At 63.2% G+C, this 18,101-nt stretch overlaps 1 protein-coding gene across 6 annotated transcripts; it reads right to left on the minus strand.

The window, feature by feature from the left end:
• Window positions 1-133: 133 nt before the first annotated feature.
• SSBP4 (single stranded DNA binding protein 4) lies at window positions 134-14,605 on the minus strand. 6 transcript variants are annotated; one of them, XM_036093917.2, is made up of 18 exons: window positions 14,245-14,605; window positions 8,250-8,322; window positions 7,816-7,877; window positions 7,642-7,726; window positions 3,961-4,050; window positions 3,409-3,474; window positions 3,126-3,185; window positions 2,971-3,040; window positions 2,739-2,806; window positions 2,583-2,650; window positions 2,206-2,251; window positions 2,079-2,114; window positions 1,923-1,977; window positions 1,764-1,831; window positions 1,587-1,665; window positions 1,156-1,184; window positions 770-993; window positions 134-517 (listed from the first exon to the last, which is right to left on the minus strand). In XM_036093917.2, the coding sequence occupies exons 1-17, from the start codon at window positions 14,301-14,303 to the stop codon at window positions 784-786; spliced, it is 1,224 nt and encodes a 407-aa protein (XP_035949810.2). In that variant the 5' UTR covers window positions 14,304-14,605; the 3' UTR covers window positions 134-517; window positions 770-783. The 6 variants fall into 6 exon arrangements, with proteins under 6 accessions (XP_035949810.2, XP_035949814.2, XP_035949813.1 ...); XM_036093921.2 differs by having other exon boundaries at window positions 886-993; window positions 14,245-14,601; XM_036093920.2 differs by lacking the exon at window positions 3,409-3,474 and having other exon boundaries at window positions 14,245-14,603.
• Between the last annotated feature and the right edge of the window lie 3,496 nt (window positions 14,606-18,101).

Here is an 18,101-nt window from a genome sequence, read left to right on the forward strand (position 1 = left end):
TGGTAGACTCTTACCTACCCTTCAGAAACTGATGCCCCAACTCTTTTGACACTTCTAGAACCCTGAGGCCTCTGCCTAACCCCATGATGGGAGGCTGTGGCTACAAGCCACAGCGAAGAAATCTGAGACCAGATACCAAAAACCAAAACCAAGTTACATTTATTGATGGGGCCCACCCCTGCTGTCCAGGGGAAAGGAGGTCCCCAAGGAGCCCCCTGGGACAAAATAGAAATGACAGGAAGGGCCTATACAGGAAAGAACGTCTCTGAGGTCCTTGCGTTTTTTGTTTTTGTTTTTTTTTATAAAATGAGAGTCCTTTGTGCCGGGCTTCCCAGCTGTCCAATCCTTGAACTGGATGGAGTACAGTCGCCCGAGGTGTGACCTCAGACCCTCACCCAGGAGACTGCCCGAGCCCCTGGACCTTGGTCCCAGGCAGGGGCACTGGGCAGAAGCCGAGGCTGGCAGTGGGCAAGGGGCTGCTGCCCCATCACACGCTCATGGTCATCCCGGGCGAGTACTGCGGAGAGACGAGGGGGTGGCGCGCGGAGGCGGGCTCAGCTCCGGCCTCCGCTGGGACCCGCCCCCCCGGGGAGAATGGGGGACGGGGCGGAGGGAGGGAAGGAGACAGGTGGCGATGCGTGGGGAGACCGCCCTGGGGTGCGGGTCCCAGGGTGGAGGTTGGGGCGGGGAAGCGGGGCCGGTGAGATTAGGGCGGGAGGAGGGGGAGGAGGGAGAGGGGAGGGGAAGGATGCCGCGGCCGCCCCCCCACCTGGCCCGCCGCGGTCACGGTCTTGCTCTGGCCCCCCGGCCGCCCCGCCGGGGCCTGCCCGCCAGGCCCCTCCGGCCCGACGCCGCCGCGGGGGGGGAGTCGACGCAGTCGCTTACGCTTTCGCTCGGGAACGGGTGCAGGAAGGTCCCGGCGGCCGCCATCTCGCCGTCGTCCCGCGGGGTGCCCGGGGCATTGCTCAGGCCGGCCACGGCGCCGGGGGAGCTCTGGGGGCGGCCGTGGTCAGCGCAGGACTCCCCGCCCCGCGGGCCAGGCCCTGCCCGCCGCTCCGCCCAACCCCAACTAGGCCCGCACAGCTCTGGCCAAGCCCGCATCCCCGCACCCAGGGAGCCCCAGGCCCCGCCCCACGCAGGAGCGCGGCCCCTCACCTTCGGCAACCCGTCCATATCGCCCGAGCCTGTGGACCGACAGACGGCGGACCGCGGCTCAGATGCGCCTGCGCCAGGCCCGGAACCAATCCCCCGCCCCCACCCCGGCCCAGGGTCAACTAACCCCTCCCTGAACTTGTCCCGGGGTCCTGCCTCCGTCCCCGGGGCCCAGTCCGCTGGGGCGCCGCTGGGGGTCCTGGATGGAGGGTCCGGACGGGGGTCAGTGATGGCACTTCTGGCTTAGTTACTGGAATCTTCCCCCCGCCCCCACGCCTCCCCTGCCAGCGAGAGGCCCGTGGAGATTCAGGGTGCAACGGGGACGCCCGCGGAGAAACCAGGGAGAGGGGCAGGAGCAACCGCCAGGGGGCGCAAAAGGCTCGCGAAGCAGCGGGGTTGGGGCGTGGGGTGCGTGTCCCGGGACGCCCACTCACCCAGGGATCCGTTCACGTGGTGAGGCTCCATTGCACTCATGGCCGCCATGGGGCCCTCCGGACCAGGGCCGAGCGGGAACTGCGGGCGGGGGGGGCGGGCAGCGTGGGACTCGGGCTACCAGACCCCCAGCGGGGCCACCGCCTTCCGCAGCCCCCACCCTGGAACCCCCCACTCACATTAGCCCTGCCGGCGCCCGGCCCAATGGGGTTCATGATAGTGTACATGCTCTCGCTGGAGTTGGAGTCTGGGGGAGATACCGGTGCGTGAGGGGATGGGGTGTGAGGATCTCTCCAGGCGAGCACACCCCTCCCTGTACCCCGCCCAGGCTGCAGCACCTCCAGGGCTGGGCATGATGGGTGTTCCAGGGGGCCCTCCTCCTCCTGGGGGTCCCTGCACAAGGAAGGAGACAGCAGGTGAGAACGACCCCCCCATCTGCCAACCATCACCCCTGCCCCCCTGGCTCAAGTGGCCCAGCCCCCCTCGTCACTCACCGAGTAGCTGCCGGGGGAGGAAGAGGAATAGGGAATCTGGGGAGAAGGGCAGCTGTGAGCAGTCCACTCTACCCCCACACGCTAACCCACCCCCCAGCCTCCCCTGGCCGGCCAGCCCGCCTCTCACCGAGTTTCCACTGGGGCTGGCCCATGGGCCTCGCACTCCAGGGCCCCTAGAAGAGACAGTGGGGGGACCCCGGGGTGAGGCCAGGTGGCACACAGCCCCCGACACACTTTGTGACATCCCCCACCCTGCCCATGTGCCCCCAAACAGGCCCAAAGAGCCGCAGAGTTTGGCTGAGAGTTGGTAACCAGGGATGGATTCTAGTCAGCCCTCAAATCCCATATCCTATGGGATATGGCCTTTGGGCCTCAGTTTCCCCACCCAATGCAGAGTAAACAACCAGAGCTGTTGTGCAGACTTAGTCCGCCCCAGCAGAGCCGGGCCATGAAGCTGGGTGGTGGCCTACAGGGGCACACCCCAGGGGTCTCTCAGGGCCTTACATGTTCATGGTGGGCAGGCCCGGGCCGGCGAGGGAGTTCGGTGGGGGCCGCATGCCACCTCCATAGCTCTGGGAAGGCAAAAGGGCTGTGAGTGCAGGCCAAGGTGTTGGGGGAAGCCCCCTGGAAGCGCACCCCCTCTCCTGGCCCAGCCCTCACCTGGGGTCCAACGCTGGCCATGCCCCGTGGAGGTGTCACTCTCTGCATGGGGCCCATGCTCGGATGCCCTGGGGGGGGGGCAGAAGGAAGGGGGCTCAGGCCAGTAACACTCCCCAGTGTGGACATGTGCTGGAGTGGGGTGGTTCTGCACCAGGAGGCAGCAGGGACGAGGAACTTGGAGCTGGGGTCCTAATGGGTGGGGGGTGGCAGCAGCTGGAGCTTCCCTACTCACCCTGAGCTCGCGGGGAGGGTTCCATGGTGCCAGGAAGGAGGGGCTGGGAGCCGGGGAGGCCCACGGGAGGCTGCGGAGGGGGTGTGGCAGCACTGAGCGTGGGTACCCCCACCCTGGCCCAACTCCTGCCCCCCCTCCCCTCATCCCTCTCTCACCTGACTCGGCATCCGCAGGGTGGGCCGGGGGCCCCCTGGGAACCGCGGTGACATGAAGGGCTGGAAGAGGTGGGCCGGGGATCAGCACCTCCCGCCACCCGCTCACCCCCCAAAGCTACCCTGTTCCTGCAGTGCCCAGGCCCCCAGCCTGGACAGCCCCCTCCTCCAGGACCAGCCAGCAAACTGCAGCCAGCCAGTGCCCGGTGCGTGAGTGCGGTGGGGCTGGGGGCTCAAGTTGCTGGGATGTGCGTGTGCAAAGGGGCGGGGCATCACAGGTCCTTACCTGAACGTGAGGCCCCATCATGGGGGCGTTGGGGTTGTGGGGGGGCTGCTGGGAGCCGGGGGGGCCCTAGGAGGACAGAACCAGGTGGGTTGGGAAGAGCGAGGTCCACCGAAGCTTCACTGTTCTCTGTGGCCCTGCTGAGCCTGGCCAGGGAGGGTGAGGGGACGCCATGGAGGCGGGAGGGTGGGCCAGCCCTGCACTCCCCTGAGTGGAAGACGGGCTTTGGGGTGAGGGGCCCTATGGGAACAGTCATGGGCAAGACCCACGGCTCAGAGAGCCATGCTCCGAGGCCCTTAGCAACCAGGCCCACGCAGGCCAATCTCACAGACCCCGCCCTCTCCTGCACTGGGGCCCAGCCCATGCGGCCACTCCCTGCCCCCGCCACCAAGGCCTGTGTGCAAATGTCCACCTCGCGGACAAACCCCTACCAACTGCGGCCTGCCGGGGCCTCTCCCCGTAGGACCCCCGCACGCCCATCATGGCCCACGCTGTTCACCCTCCGACACATGCCCACTTGAGTTGGAGAACAAGGGGCACCGGCCCTGGCTGTACCTGGAAGAAGCCGGGTGCCATGGGGCCTGCTGCCATCGCGTCGTTGGGGGCCATGCTCCCCATCACAGGACTGGGGGCCGCTACAGCGCTCTGCAGGGGTGAGGAAGACCAGGAGAACCTGCTCACGTCACTTCCTGCTTGAGTGTCCCCTCCTGTCCGCAAACAGCCCACTCCACAGAGCAAGGAACCTGGGCCATCGGATCTTCTACCCATGTGAGCACATGAGGACGCCTGGAGGGTTCTCTAGGTGAAGGAGGAGCGACTGCTCCTGTCCCCACCCCGGTTTTAGCAGCCCTGACTTGGTGTCCTCCTCAAATGTGCCGTGTGGCCGTGGACCCAGGCTTTGCCTCTTCTGTACCCAAGACACTGGAGGTGATCGGGGCCCTGTCAGGTGCAGCACACAGTCCAGGGGGAAGGCCAGGGACCTGCGGATCCCAGCTCCTAAGGAGTCAGTCCCAAGCATGAGGATTCTGGGGGGTCTGAAAATGCCAACAACCCAGGACCCCCGTGGGCACGCGCCTCTTGCATCTGGCACAGGCTTGCTCTTTCCATCGGAATCTCACGTCAGACCAGTGGGGGCATGGTCCCTGACTCTAGCCCCGGCCCAGCAGGCCCCATGTCCTCCTGGCTGGTAAAGCGGATTAGCTGGACTGCCAGCTCTACCCAAGACACCCCAAATAAACACAAAAATCAACTGGCAGCTTCCAGATGAACCTCCCTCCCAGAGGGCTGCTCTCTGGGGCTGCGGCGCAGAGAACTCCCCTCTTCCTCCAGTTGGGAAGGGAAGGAAGAACAGGACTACTGGGATGGGGTCTCCAGGCTCCAGGCCTCTCTTCAGTTGGAGGAGGGGAGAAGACCGGGTGCTAGACAGGGGGGTTCCCATGTCAGCCCAGGGTGGAGATGCTGGTGGCGGCCGGGTACAAGCTGACAGGCCACTTCCTCTGGTAGGTTCCAAGTCCCAGGCTTGTCTGCCTTTGGGAACAGAGCAGGGAGGAGGAGGGAAATGCAGGCCTAGTCTACAGGGTAGAGGGGACACATCAAAGGTTAGGGAAGGAGGACTCTGCAAGGACTGAGTAAACACAGTAATTCTCTGGAGGCCCCTCAACTCTTGTCTGTCTGGATCATCTGCCCCCACTCCACCCCCAACGGGATCCAAGAGGTATGGTCTGTGTGGGTCACGGCTATCCCTGGGACTGGCACAAGCCATCACACAGGGATGCCCAGGATTTTGCAAAACTGCAGCCACGTGGGCTCAGAGAAGTTAAGCATTGTGCCCACAGTCACACAGCACTTCCTGCCCCACAGAAGTAGGGAGAGGGCCCCTTGGCTGCGTCAGAGCAGGACCCCTGTAGACATACCCCTCCCCTTGGGTATTGCAAGCTGCCCCCCCCTTCCTGCCCCTTCTCAAAGATCAACCTCTGAAGGACTGCTGCCCAGGCCCCAAGCTGGGGGGGGGGAGCTGCGGGGGGGGGGGCGGGGAACAGCCTTCCCTGGCCTATGGTGACCAAAAACACTCCCAGGGCCTGGCACCAATCTTTTGAAAGCCCAAGAGACCCTAGGAGTGGGGGGATAAAGCCCTCACCCCCCTCCAAACTGCCAGGTCCCCCCTGCCTCCACCAAACACCCCCCCCCCCCCCCCCCCCCCCCCCCCGCCAGACACAGAGCCTGACAGCTGGAGCAGCTATTGTATTCTCACAGGCGCCTGCCTCAGTGGCTGGAGGAGGTACTTCTGAGCCCTCGGTCTGTCCACTCCCCCCAACCTACCCCACAGGGAGGGTGGGAGAGCAGTCCCCCCTTTCAAGCCACAGCAGGTGCCAGAGCATTTCCTGGTGCGGGGGGCAGCTGCTCTCTGGGCTGCCGACGAGGTGTGGGGGCAGGGAGAAGATAGGGCACCGCTCACCCACTGCGGCTCCCCAACTCTAGGCCCAGAAGGGTTAATACAGGGCGGGTCCACCCTCCCTGGCGGGTGGCCCGAGCTAGACCCCCCACGTCAATCATCCACCCGGAGACGCCCTGGCCCATCCCGCGTTGCTATGACGATGGGTTGGGCGCGCTAGCGTTTCCTGGAGACGCCGAGGTCGGCCGAGGAGCCGGGAGTGGTGAACTGAGCCCCCCACTCGGAGGGGGCCCCGACCACGCAGGGGAGGCGAGCACGGCGCTCCCCCCACGTTAGAGCAGCGGCTGGGCAGGATGTGCGCCCGCAGCCACAGGGAACCCGTCACCCCGGGGCTAGGGCGCTGCCCCCCCCCCCACACCCGCTGTGCCCGCACCATCTCCCCCGACGCACTCCGCTGCCATGGTAACCGGCGCGCTCCCGGGAAGCGCGCTCCCGTGGAAGTGGAGAACCCTGCGTTCCGCCTTCCTGCCCTCCCCAGAGGGGCCCTGAGAGGCCGCTAGAGGTGGGGGCAGAGGCGAAGCCGGGGCGGGGGGGGGGGGGGGGGAGGGGGCGCTGCGCAGGCTGGGAGGGGCTAGGGTTCGACTGGGAGTGAGCGCCCACGCAGAGTCTTGCACGCACACAGCTCCAGACACCCCTGGAGCCCGTTCTGGCAGGAGAGCGACAGGGGGGATGGCACACGAACAGTGGAACCCGATGGGGACCAATAGTGTGACCCCGGCTCCCATGCACATCGTACAACGGGTGCGGAGCGTCTTCAGGGACACGATGAACCCCCACCCCTCGCGGGCTGCACCCCGGCTCTACAAAGGCCTGCACTTGCGGGTGGGGGGGGCGCTTTATGTGGGGAGGCGGTGCACGACCTTGACCAACTGCAGAGCGAGATGGGGACGGCCACGCCCTGGGAGGCCCGAGGGGGCACAGCAGGGCGGACTGCTCAGGCTGTGAGGACACCAGCTGGAGGAGAGTGGGTGCACGAGGGGGAGGGCGAGAGAAGGGGGAGCTCGCCTAGAGCTACACGCCCCTGGACGCCAGCTGAGCTGCTGCTTTTCCTCGGAGTGGGCCCAGAGCCCCCCAGCCCTTCCTGTCCAGCCAGAGACCTCTCGGAGAAGCCAGGTGGCCAAGCCCCACAGCCAGGACCAAGAAGAAGATAAACCCAGGGGTGGCCATCTGCTCCCCATGACAATGAGATGCCACCAGCCCTTTCATGTTATCCCCCCTCCTCTCCAGATAGGCCTCTGACCCCCACTCAACCTGGAGGGAAACTGAGGCCAAAGAGGTGGGGTCAACAGCCCCAATCACCAAGCAAAGTCAGGAAGTGTATTGCCCAAGGGTGCACCTGCCAGTTAGCCAACCCCAGGGTCCCCTGGGCTCAGAAAGGCTGGGGTGGGAGGGGGTATGCCGTGGTGGCCCCCAACCCCCAACACACACACACACACACACCCCACCCAGCTGGGCAGATGGGGAGGCAGAGCTCCTGGCTCCCCAAGGGATTCAGAAGAGGGGAAGGAGAGGTAGGGCTGGCTTCAGGAAGGTGTGGGGGGGCTGTGGGGACTCTCAGGAGCTGGGTGCAATGGAAGGAGCCTCCCCCACCCTGTGAGTGACCCTAGACTGAGGAGAGGGCATAGGGACTCCCAGAAGTGGGCAAGATCCCAGATCAAACCCCAACACCAGACCCACCTGCCCACCCAAGCCAATCTCAGGCCACGCAGGCCCCCAAGGCCACAGGCCCCAAAACTGGCCCATGCCCAAGAGCCCTGGTCCCGGACCCTGGGGCAGGGACTCACGTAGTCCTGGAAGGCCTTGGCCTCATTTGAGTGCTCACACGCCTCTCTGCGGTCGGGTGCTGCACAGTACAAGTCCCAGAACACGCTGTGGGCAGCAGGGGGGGGACGATGGTTTCCCCATGCGTCCCCACCCAGCCCCCCTCCATGGTCCACCCTGGCCAGCCCCACACGCACCACCACCAGGAATGTAGGAAGCCTGGGGGTTCCCCCAGCGTAATGTTCTTCTCCCATCGGATCTGCAGGGGAAAAACAAGACAGTGAGGGGGCCTGCTGCCTGGCCCTGCCCAACCTCTTCCAACCTGAGGCAGCCCCAGCCCAGCCTAGGGCCTGGGAGACAGGGAAACAGCAGCCCTGAGCAAGGGTGCAGGGCAGAGGACAACTGGGTAAGGGGCAGAGAAGTGGGCACAGATCCTCAGATGGCCAGACAGATGCCTCGACCCCAGCCCACGGGCCCTGACCCACTCCAGCCCTCAGTTCCCAGGGCCAGCAGAGGGGCAACCGAACCCCACCACTGGAGCCCCAATGGAAAGGGGGTGGAGTGGACCCCAGGGTATAGGCAGTAAGGAAGGACCCAGCTGGGGGGGCCCTGCCTGGCGAGGCTGGCTTACCTCAGACAGAAAGGTCTGGGCTGACTTCTGGGCACCGACGTGCAGCAGGTACTCGTAGACATACAGCGCCAACCTGCAGGCAGGCCGGGTGCGGATGGGCTCAGGCTCTCCGGAGGCCTGCGGCCGGCCCCACAACCCTTCCCCAAGGGTCCCTGGGAGTGGCCTCGGTGAGCCCTTCGTGATACCATCCTCAGCCTCACTCACTGACCCCCAGTGGTTCCCCAACCCCCCCATCTCTCCCACCCTGATGTGATGGCTTCATCAGGTGCTCAGACCTGCCAGCTCCTACATATCCATCAAAACCCAGCCGGCAGGCCCTTCCTCTAGGCAGCACTCCCAGCAGTCCCTGACCCCTGACTTGCAAGCCATCCATTCTGCTCAGTTCCACATCCCCTCGTGGACCAAGTCCTGGCCCCATCCTGCCAATGCTGAGACCCCAGAACAGCCTTCGTCCCAGGGAGGTCTTGTGGCCGGGAGAAAGGGCTCCTAGAGGTCACTCCAGACTCTGCCGTGGGTGGGGTCTTCCAGCAGGTACCCGAGGCCATGTGGTCAGGGCCCAACACCTAATTTCCTTCCAGCCTTGTCTTCTAGAGAAAGAAAGGGGCCCTCTAACCTGAGGTCTTCCTCCGCCAGGTGTCCCCGGACCCCCATTCTCTTTCTCAGGACCAGCGCCCATCCACCCATGGTGGCCATGACCTAGCTACACCAGCCCCGCAGGGGGGAGTGTGGAGAAGCAAGGGCAGGTGAGGGGCAGCAGGGCCTGCCTTGTAGAAACACAGTGCCCAGCACCCTTGGACACACCAGTTTGGCTGCTGCCTGCCCCAAGAACACAAGCCACCTTCCAGCCAGTAGCGTCCTCCACAGGCCACACAGGGAGGCCGGCCCCTCTACACCATCTTCCGAGCCTCCGCATCCTTAGCCCCAACACCCCCTCATCAGTCCTCCCCACCAGCAAGCAGAGAAACAACTTCCTGCCTCCTGGGGTCACCCATTTCCCAACCATCCACAGTTACTGCCCCCTCCCGGTGCTCCCAGGGACATAGGGTCCGTCGGTCCAGGCCCCGGGGGGGGGGGGCGGTGCTGGGAGGGTAGGGTCTAGATCCAAGATGGGGGGGCTCCCCCAGGCCTGGCCTGAGCTGGAAGCCCTTCCAGGACGCCTCCCCACTCAGCAGGCCACCCCTCCCTGGCTGAGGGCCCCCCCTAAAATAACCCTGCTTTGACTCATGTTCCTGTTCTCTCCCACCTTCCCAGCCAGGCTTCTTGATCCTCACATACCCGCCCCCCATCAGATCACCCCCCCTTCCTTAGCTCCCCTCACATTTCCCTGAGGTGGTTCTAGCCATTCTGTCCCCCGGCCCCTGCTCCCTGCCCCTGCCCCCTCCCCCCCAACAGCTTCTGCCCTTGCCCTGGATCCTCTTCCTCCCTCCATCCATTTTCATTCATTCAGCATTCACCCAGCATCTCTTTGTGCAGTGAACACAACAGACACCTGACCCCCGGAGGCTACCTGCTGAGTTCTATGGTGGGCCGGAAGATAGTGCGTGCTAGGGAAGGACAAGAGGCGGACATTTGAGGGACTGGGGTGGGCAGCTGTCCCAGGACAAGGGGTGCCCCCAGCTCACCCCACACCAGATGAGCTGTGGACAGCCACCGAGAGGGACAGGGCACAGAGAGGTATGGCTCGTGGTGGTCACACTGCTCCAAGTGTGGGTTTTCCTCGAGATTGGCTGTGGACTCCACCACATCATCACACCCCTCTCAGCCTTCCTGGCCCCATGGCCTCCAGGTTTACCTGTCCAACTCACTCCTATGATTCTCTTCCTTTCTAGAGGTTTCCTGAGCCTTCAAGTGGTCTGCATCTGCCAGCCCTGCATCCATTAGTGAAGGAACAACGGACTGAAGCAGAGCCAACAAGCCCAGGCCTGCCCGCCCCCCTCCCGCACCCTCCGGGCAAGGAGAGAGGCTGAGAGAGGTCCAGCCAGTCCCTCACCCATTTGGGGGGTCACTGCAGGAGGCAGGAAAGTCTGGGGCTGAGATGCCCAGAGAAAAGGGAGCAAGAAGGGATGGGGGGGATCCAGGTAGGCAGATGTAAGGATAGGGGCAGGGAGGCTGCAGTCTTGCCCTTGGGGCATTCTGGCTCAGGAAGCTTCCTGAAGAAATGACCCTTGGCTCCCACCACATCCACCAAGGTTGCTCAACACTGCCAGCTATCAGGTCCTCCTACACCTCCCCTTTGCCCTCAACTGTTCCTCAGGGGTGGCATCTGACCCGGGATGCAGGACCCCATCCCGGGCTGCTCCCCTCCTCCCTCCACTAGCCCCGCCCCAGCTCAGCCCTGGGCCCTCGCTTCCCTCTCTGGATGGCCTCCTCTCCCGCTTTGATGACATCTTCATGCAGCTGCCCATGGGGTGTGCCAGTCCGGCCCCCCCAAACTTGGGATTCACATAACATCTAGTGGCCCATCCTCAACATGCTCCCCCCCCAGCTTCTTCCTCTCCCCACCTCCCCTGCCCCCCACCATCTGACTTGGGTAGTCTGGCCTTGACTCACAAAGGTACACAGGTGCGTGAATATCCACCCAGCCATCCCCCTGAGATCACTGCACTTACTGAATTTAGGGGGAAAACTTGAGAAAAAAGCTCACTCTTCTGCTTTGGAGCTCTCTTCCTGCCTCTTCTACCACACTTGGTCCAGGCTACCATCACCTCTTACCTGGATTTCGACAGGGCTCCCCCAGCGGCTGCTCTCTCCCCAGCCTCTAGAGTCTACACACACACCCAATAGCACGCCTCCTTCAGTCCCTCCAGTGCCCCAACACACGCACACTGGCCCTCCTCCACCCCAGGGCCTTTGCACAGGGTGTCCCCCCACTCAGGGCACTTCCACCTAGAGACCTATGTGGTTCAAATGTCACCTGTCACAGTCTTCCCTGTCACACCTAAACTCCACCTGCCCCATCCACCCCCCCAACCACCTTATTTATCCCCTTCTGACACATGTCTCTCTGCCCACTGCCTGCAGCTCTTTCTAGAATATAGCTTTGGGAGGGCAAGGACTTGGTCTCTTTCCCTCACTACTGAAATTACAACAGCACCCAGGGCATCTTGGGCCCCTTGCTACCACAAATGAACGAAAAAAAAACACAGGGACTCCCTCCTGCGAGGATAGGTTTAACACAGGCAGTCTGGTAAGCACCAGTAAAAGTTAGCTTAGTATTTCAAAGTTAAGGATTTGGGGTTTTATTCCCAAAGCAAAGAGAAGCCAGAGAAGATTTTAAGTTTTGATTTCTCTTACGTGTTCTTACTTTAATTTTTACCAGGATAGAGTCTCAGGGAAGGACTGTGAGCTGTTTTGTTTTGTTTTGAGTGAAAAATTTTGAAGCCTGGACATTTGACCATGTTGTTTTGAGACCTTCAGGGCGCCACCCCATGCAGGGCCTCCAGCTTGAGGTGTCCCTGTCCAGGCCCTGATCTCACATACGCGGAAGGGCCTGGGCTCGGGATCCAAATCCTGGCATCCCCACCCCTAACCATGTTGGCAAATGACCTGCAGAACAAAGAGCAGGCTCATGGGAAGGGCTTCTGCTGTAAGAGGGCAGGTGGATGGAAGGAACGAGTGACCTAGAGGATATGGGGTGCCCAGACCCCAAGTGCTCACAGGAAGAAATGCATACAGGGCTGCTCAGGTGACAGAACGGGATGTTAGAGTCTTGGAGACTACAACGTGGCGCCACCACTGTAATTAGCAAGAATTATGGTAGGTAACAGAGGCTCTGAGCACTAGCACAGTGTCCTCCTCCCCCTTAAAGCCCCTGGACTTGCTGCTGGGGGCTGGGAGACTCCACTCAGGGCCTTGTGTCACTTCCCAACAGAGGGACGCTCCAGCCCACACATTTCTTCCCCCCACCCTCCACCCCCACCCTCAAGGCCAGGCCTTTGGGTGTCTCACCACCTGCCTGACAGCCTCCACGCACGCCCCTTACAGCCCTTCTCCCAGCTAGTGGCCTGGGTGATGACCCCCACTCACAAATTCTCCCCCTGTCTTCCTCCTCCTCCTGTTCCTTCCCTCTTCTCAAGCCCTTCCTTGGAAGCTCCCCTGTGTCCACTGGCTCTGCTTAGCCTCCAGGACTCAGTTCAGGGGTTCCTTTCTCAAGAAACTCTTGCCCATCTGCCCTCCAAACAAGGATGCCCACAGCCACACCTGGAAGCCCAGCAAGAGACAGAACAAACACAAGGTGATTCCCTCACCTGCTGGGCTAAGGAACAAACTACACGTGGTCAGGTGCCCCTTCTCAAAACCAATCCCAGAAAAAACACAAGACACCAACCATGGTTGTCATTTATGGAACTATTTAAACCTACCTGGCAGCACTTCACATTAGCAGAACCTCTGGGGCCACAGGGGGAAGGATATAAAGGGGACAAAGGGGCCTTCGACTACCCATCACCTTTGTCCTCTTATTTAAAAAGCCCCCAAACCAAGGACCAAATCCAAGTGCTAGTTAGTGCTGGGTGGTAGGTGCCCTCCAGGCTGCCCTGTAGGCTGGGAGTGTTTATTAATGGATCCACCATCCACGCACCCAGCAGGTACTCAGTTCATTTCTGGGGCAGGCTGTCCCAGAACTAGTGTTGAGATGAGGAGCAAGAAGCGGGCCCAGGACAGGGACCTGAGAAGGAAGAAGGGCAGGAGGAGGTAGGACTTCGAGCAGGGAGAAAAACACAGTACCAGAGAGCTAAGGACCTGAGCAGTGCAAACCCCCCACACCCCCATTTCACAGAGGAGGATACCGAGGCCCAGAGACAGGAAGTGGCTCGGCTGGTGGCTGCCTGTGTGGGGTGCTCTACCTGCAGCCTCTCACCCCTCCCTGTGAGAATCCTACAAGGTCGGTTGTCCACGTTTCAGAAACCGATGCTCGGAGCAATGCTCGGAGCAACCAGCCGACCTGTCCAGTGTGCCTTCCCCGCTCCCGCCCCACTCCCGCTTTCTGAGCGCTCTCCCGCGCCCCAGACCCTGAGACCTCAGCAGATCGCTTCCTCTCCAGGGCCCCAGCACCCCCACGGATGAAATAGGGGATGTGACCATCTGGTGTTTTCCAAACTTTCTTTAGCAGCAGAACCCTACCTCCAAACCAAGGCTTAGATGGGACCCTCTATAAGAAATGGACGAGCACAGGACCCGTCTGGCCATCAAGGGGACTGGAACACAAGCAGGACGGGGCCTTTAGCCTCCGCCTGAGGCGTTTTTGCAGATCCCAGAGTCCTCCCACTGTGGGCCGTGTGGCCTCCCCAGGGGCCCCACCCAGCTGCCCCCGCCGGGCTGGGGCTAGCAGCCCTCAGGCCCTCTCCTCTCGCAAGCTCTTCCTACGTGCAGGGGTCCCCAACTGGCCAGTCTCGCCCGCCCCGCAAACTTCCCCGGACACTGCGATGCCGCTCCGTGCGCGACCTGGCGCGCACGCGCGACCGCAAACTCGCGCACCCAAGTCTCGACCGTCGGGGAGGTCTCGCGACCCTCGAGTCCCGCTCGGGTCTCTCGCGCCCCCTCAAATCCTGCGCCTCGAGTCTCGCGCGCCCCTGCAATGTCGCGTCTCCCCAGCCCTCGAGTTTCACGCGCCCCCTCAAATCTCGCGAACCTCGGGTCTCCGGCGCCCCTTCAACTCTCACGACCTCTCGGCTCTCGCGCACCGCCCCCCAAACCTCACGACTCCTTGCGCCCCTCTCGCCCCCGGAGTCTCACGCGCCCCCCAAATCTCGCGACCTCTTAAGCTCCTCACACCCCTTAGATCTAGCGCACTCCCACATGTCTCGCGACCCCTCGAGCCCCTCGGGCCTCGCACGCCCCCGCAAATCTCGCGACCCCTCCAGCGCGCTTCGGCCCCGCACGCCCTGCCCCCGCGCCCACGTGCCCCGCGCGGTGCCCGCCGGCATTGGGGCCCACGGAAGCTGCGCGGCGGCCGAGCCCCGCCCCCGGCTTCCCCGGCCCCGGCCCACCGACTCACTTCTCGCGGGCCTGGCTGTCGGAGGGCACGGCCGAGCCCTTGCCCCCCTTGGCGTACATGCTGCTCCGAGCCGCCGCCGCCGCCGCCGCCGCTGCCGCCGGGGCCCACACCTGTCAGGCGGCTCCGCGGGCCGCGCTAGCGGTCGCCATAGCTACCCCGCGCCCCGGGCCTCACCGCCCCGAGCCCCGCACGGGCACCGCGGGCATCGTCCGCGCGGGGGAGCTCCAGACGGCCAAGGCGGCGGCGGCGGCAGCGGCGGCAGCTCCAGCTTCAGCTCCAGCCACGGGTTTTATTTTCTTCCTCTCTTCCCTCAGCGCGGGCTGTTCCGGGAAGCGCGCGCCCCCTCCTCCCTCCGCGCGCGCCCCCGCCCGCCGCCTCCCTGCCGCCCGCGGGCGCCGCTCTTAAAGGGGCGATGGCGGGCGCGCGGATGGGTCCCGCTGTGGGGACCGTGGGCCCGGCGCGCACGCGCAGTGCCCGCGGCAGGGGGGGGCGCGGGTACACACACGCAGGCACGGGTGGGGACGGCCACCTGGGGACACACAGCAGGATACAGTTGATCACGGCTACACACACACTCCCCAGATAGGACCAACCACCCAAATTGTACACCCAGGAACACAGCCACACACAGTTGCAGCTACACCGTTGGACACAGGACTACACACATAGATCCACATAGCTACCGGAACAACTAGTGAGAGTTCCATAAGGCAATAGGCAGTCACACGGGGTGCATGACCCCGCGGAACTACCCCCACACAGCTTGAGAAGGAACCGCCACACACACAGCTCACCCAGGGACACACTGTCATACACACAGAGGTATACACAGTGACTGTCAGAACAACAAAACATACAGATCACCACTCACATAGACACACAGCCCCACAGACACACGGAGGCTCAGCTATGCTACAGCTTCCGACAAGCTGCGGAAGGAGCCCATGCGGCTACTTGCGGTCACCCTGGGGCACACGGGTCCTAGCCTACCCAGGGCTCCACACACAGACCTGAGGTCTCCCAGTGCCCTAGATGAGTCAGTGTCACACAGTCACATGGCCTGTGGACACTCACTGCCACATACACACGCAACACACACATGCAACACAAAGACAAGCACACAGGGATAGCCGGGTCACACCCTGGCAGCCACCCTGCGCGGCTCCACAGTCACACCCTGTGTCAATAGTAGTCGCTGGGCGATTGTCCACTGGGTCATTCCTGCTGCCATTTCTCAACTTCTGTGTTGCCAGCGGTAAATGGGGCGCATCCCACCTTTAATCGCCCCTCTGCAGGAGTCAGGACTGCAGGCAGTGGGTACCCCATTCCCCCTCCTGGGGCCCTTCTCCCTCCAGGGTCTGTGAAATGGGGGACAGACATTGAGGTAAGGGCCCCAAGGCAAGGGTGCCTGGGAGGGGTGGACGCCTGTGCACTGGACCCGCTTGCCACGGGTGGGGGGAGGCAGTCCAGTTGTGATTCCAGGTCTGAATGTGACTATTCGCCATAGGTGTTTTTTCCTGTGCACGACTGCGAGTGTGTGTGTGTGTGAGTGTCTTGATGGGGGTACCCCCTCCCACTGCGAGCTGACCCCCTGTTATACCTCCCTCTTAGAGGCTACGCCCCCCAGTGGGGATCCCCACCCCTCAGGCCTTCTGGCGGTCGGGAAGTCGGGAGCCGCTGGGGTTCCAGACAGGCGGAGAGGAAGGGAAGGGCCAGGCTGGCCCCAGCCCCGCCTCCATCCCCAGGGGCCTCGGCCGGGGTTGGAGGGGGACGCCAGCCCTTCCCACTTCCTGTCCAGCCGGTCGTCCCCTCCCCCAACTTCCTCTCCCGCGGGGCCCCCCGGAGCCAGGGGCCGGCGTAGAGGAGGGGCCTGCGCTGCGAAGTAGTGGGGGTGCGGCCGCCAAGCTTCTGTAGGGCATCGAGCACCGGACGCCACCGGCGGACGTGGGCGTCAAGGGCACCCTCATCGTAATACCCGCTCCCACCACCGCTCTCCAGTGCCTACTTCCAGCGAGACACAGAGAAAGTGTGGCTCACCCAAGTCACACAGCGTATTGGTGACAACTGTGACACCCAGGCCCTGCCACGCCAGGCACCCCCTATTTATCTCCCAATGCTCCATGGCTCCCCAGGATTCTGTGTCCTGCGCAGGTCCCTCGCCCTCTCTGAGCCACGGTTGCTTGAGTCATTGTGAGTCGCCAACCTCCCCACAAACATTTACTGAGCGTCTGTTGTGTGCAGGGCTCTGGGGGCCCAGGCAGGACGCGTTGCTACTGCTTGTGGAGCAGATCCTGACGGGGAAGGCTGACCGTCAAAAGCTGGCGAGTCAGTAGGATAATTTCAGGGAGTACCACATTCTGGGCCGAGGGAGGGGTTCCCGGTGGAGAGGACCAAGCGACGGCCGAGTGGGCCCAGCTCCCGGAGCAGGGTGGAAGCGAGGGGAGAGAAGGAGGGAGACGGAGGCGCGAGCTGCGAAGGGGGAGGCGCGGCCGGCTGGAGCGACAAGCGCGGTTCTCATGGCAACGGGGACGGTTCTCCAAACACAGCTTCGGTGCCGGCGGAAAAGTCCGAGAAGAGCGAGCTCTGGGCCCCACGCGGCGTCAGGGAAGCTGAGCCGCAAGTACATCCGAACCGGGCGCACGCCCTGCAAAAGCCGAACCCACAAAAGAGGCCCCCCCGCACCCATACAAGGGAGGGGCATGGGGGGGGGAGGAAAGTTTTGTTTTGTTTTTTTTAATAAGGGGTGGGGTGGATCTGAAAGATCTGAAAGCAAAATGTTCAGACTGCAATCACAGAAGTGCAAAGGCCCTGAGGTGGGTGCACGCTTAAGGTGTTGGACGCAGAGCGAGGAGGGCAGTGTGGCTGAAGCAGGGGGAAGAGGACCCGGATCACTCCCGAGGGGATCGGCTGAGATTTGTTCCAAGAGCAATAGGGAGCCACCGGAAGGTGTGTAGCCGTGAGGGGCAGGATCTGCAACAGGATTTTAAGAAGTACCATGGGGTTCCTGGGTAGATTGGGATGGCATGGAGGATGCAGGAGGTTGCCCTGGTAAGAGGCCCAGGTAGACAGGGGCTCTGGGCCATGGCAGACCCGGGATTTGATTAAGGGGCCCCGGCGGGGATGCAAGCAGAGTAGGCTAAGGGTCTAGGCTGGATCCCAGACCAGCGATCCCTCCACTAGCTCCCGATCGCCCCCGTGTGGCTTCGCGGACCTGCAGCCTTGAGCCGATTCTCTGCCTCTTTTGGGATTACCACCGGTTTGGGGGCGGTGCCTGGGGGAGCCTGAAGCAGGCTGTGCTTGTAGGGCTGGGGGGTTGCCTAGAGGGGAGGCTGTCCCTCCCCACTCCCTTCCAGTCCTTCCATTCTTCATACCCACCCTTCACAGGCCCACCTCACGGCCTTTGCCCTAGCTGTTCCTGCTGCCTGGAGGGCAGTTTGGCTCCTGGCCTGGCCTATTCTAGTTCCTTCTTCTCCCCCCATCCTCTCCCTCCTTCCCCTCTTTCTCCTCCCGTCCCTTCTTCTTGCCTTCCTTGGCCATCTCCCCTAGATTACGGATTCTTCCCTGGCCTTGTTTGGATTTGTCACTGTTAACGATAAAATGATGCATCAGATAATCTGCGGGCAGCCTCCGCCTTCCACTGGATCTGGCCTCCCTGCGGACACAGCCCTGGCGGCCGGTGAATATGTTGCAGGAGTCGCTCGGAAGTCTGGTTTGGGTTTTCCTAATGATGGTTTTTCCTCTCCACTGGAGATGGAAGCAGCGCCCCCCCCCCCCATTAAAGTGGCAGGCGTTGGGCGGGGCCAGGATCCGGAGGGCGGCTCCCGCAGCCCCGCCCCAGCCGTGCGTGGGAGGCGGGC

Source organism: Halichoerus grypus, chromosome 1 (assembly GCF_964656455.1).
Source record: "Halichoerus grypus chromosome 1, mHalGry1.hap1.1, whole genome shotgun sequence".
Lineage (NCBI taxonomy): Eukaryota > Metazoa > Chordata > Mammalia > Carnivora > Phocidae > Halichoerus > Halichoerus grypus.

Bases quoted from the DNA above. Each gene is read 5' to 3' on its own strand.
- SSBP4 (XM_036093917.2), bottom strand. From the start codon at position 14,303: ATGTACGCCAAGGGGGGCAAGGGCTCGGCCGTGCCCTCCGACAGCCAG. The intron at 3,475-3,960 runs GTACAGCCAGGG...CTGTCCTCCTAG, and splicing joins TGGCACCCGGCTTCTTCCAG to GGCCCCCCCGGCTCCCAGCA. The intron at 1,185-1,586 runs GTGAGTGGGCGT...GTCGGTCCACAG, and splicing joins CCACGTGAACGGATCCCTGG to GCTCGGGCGATATGGACGGG.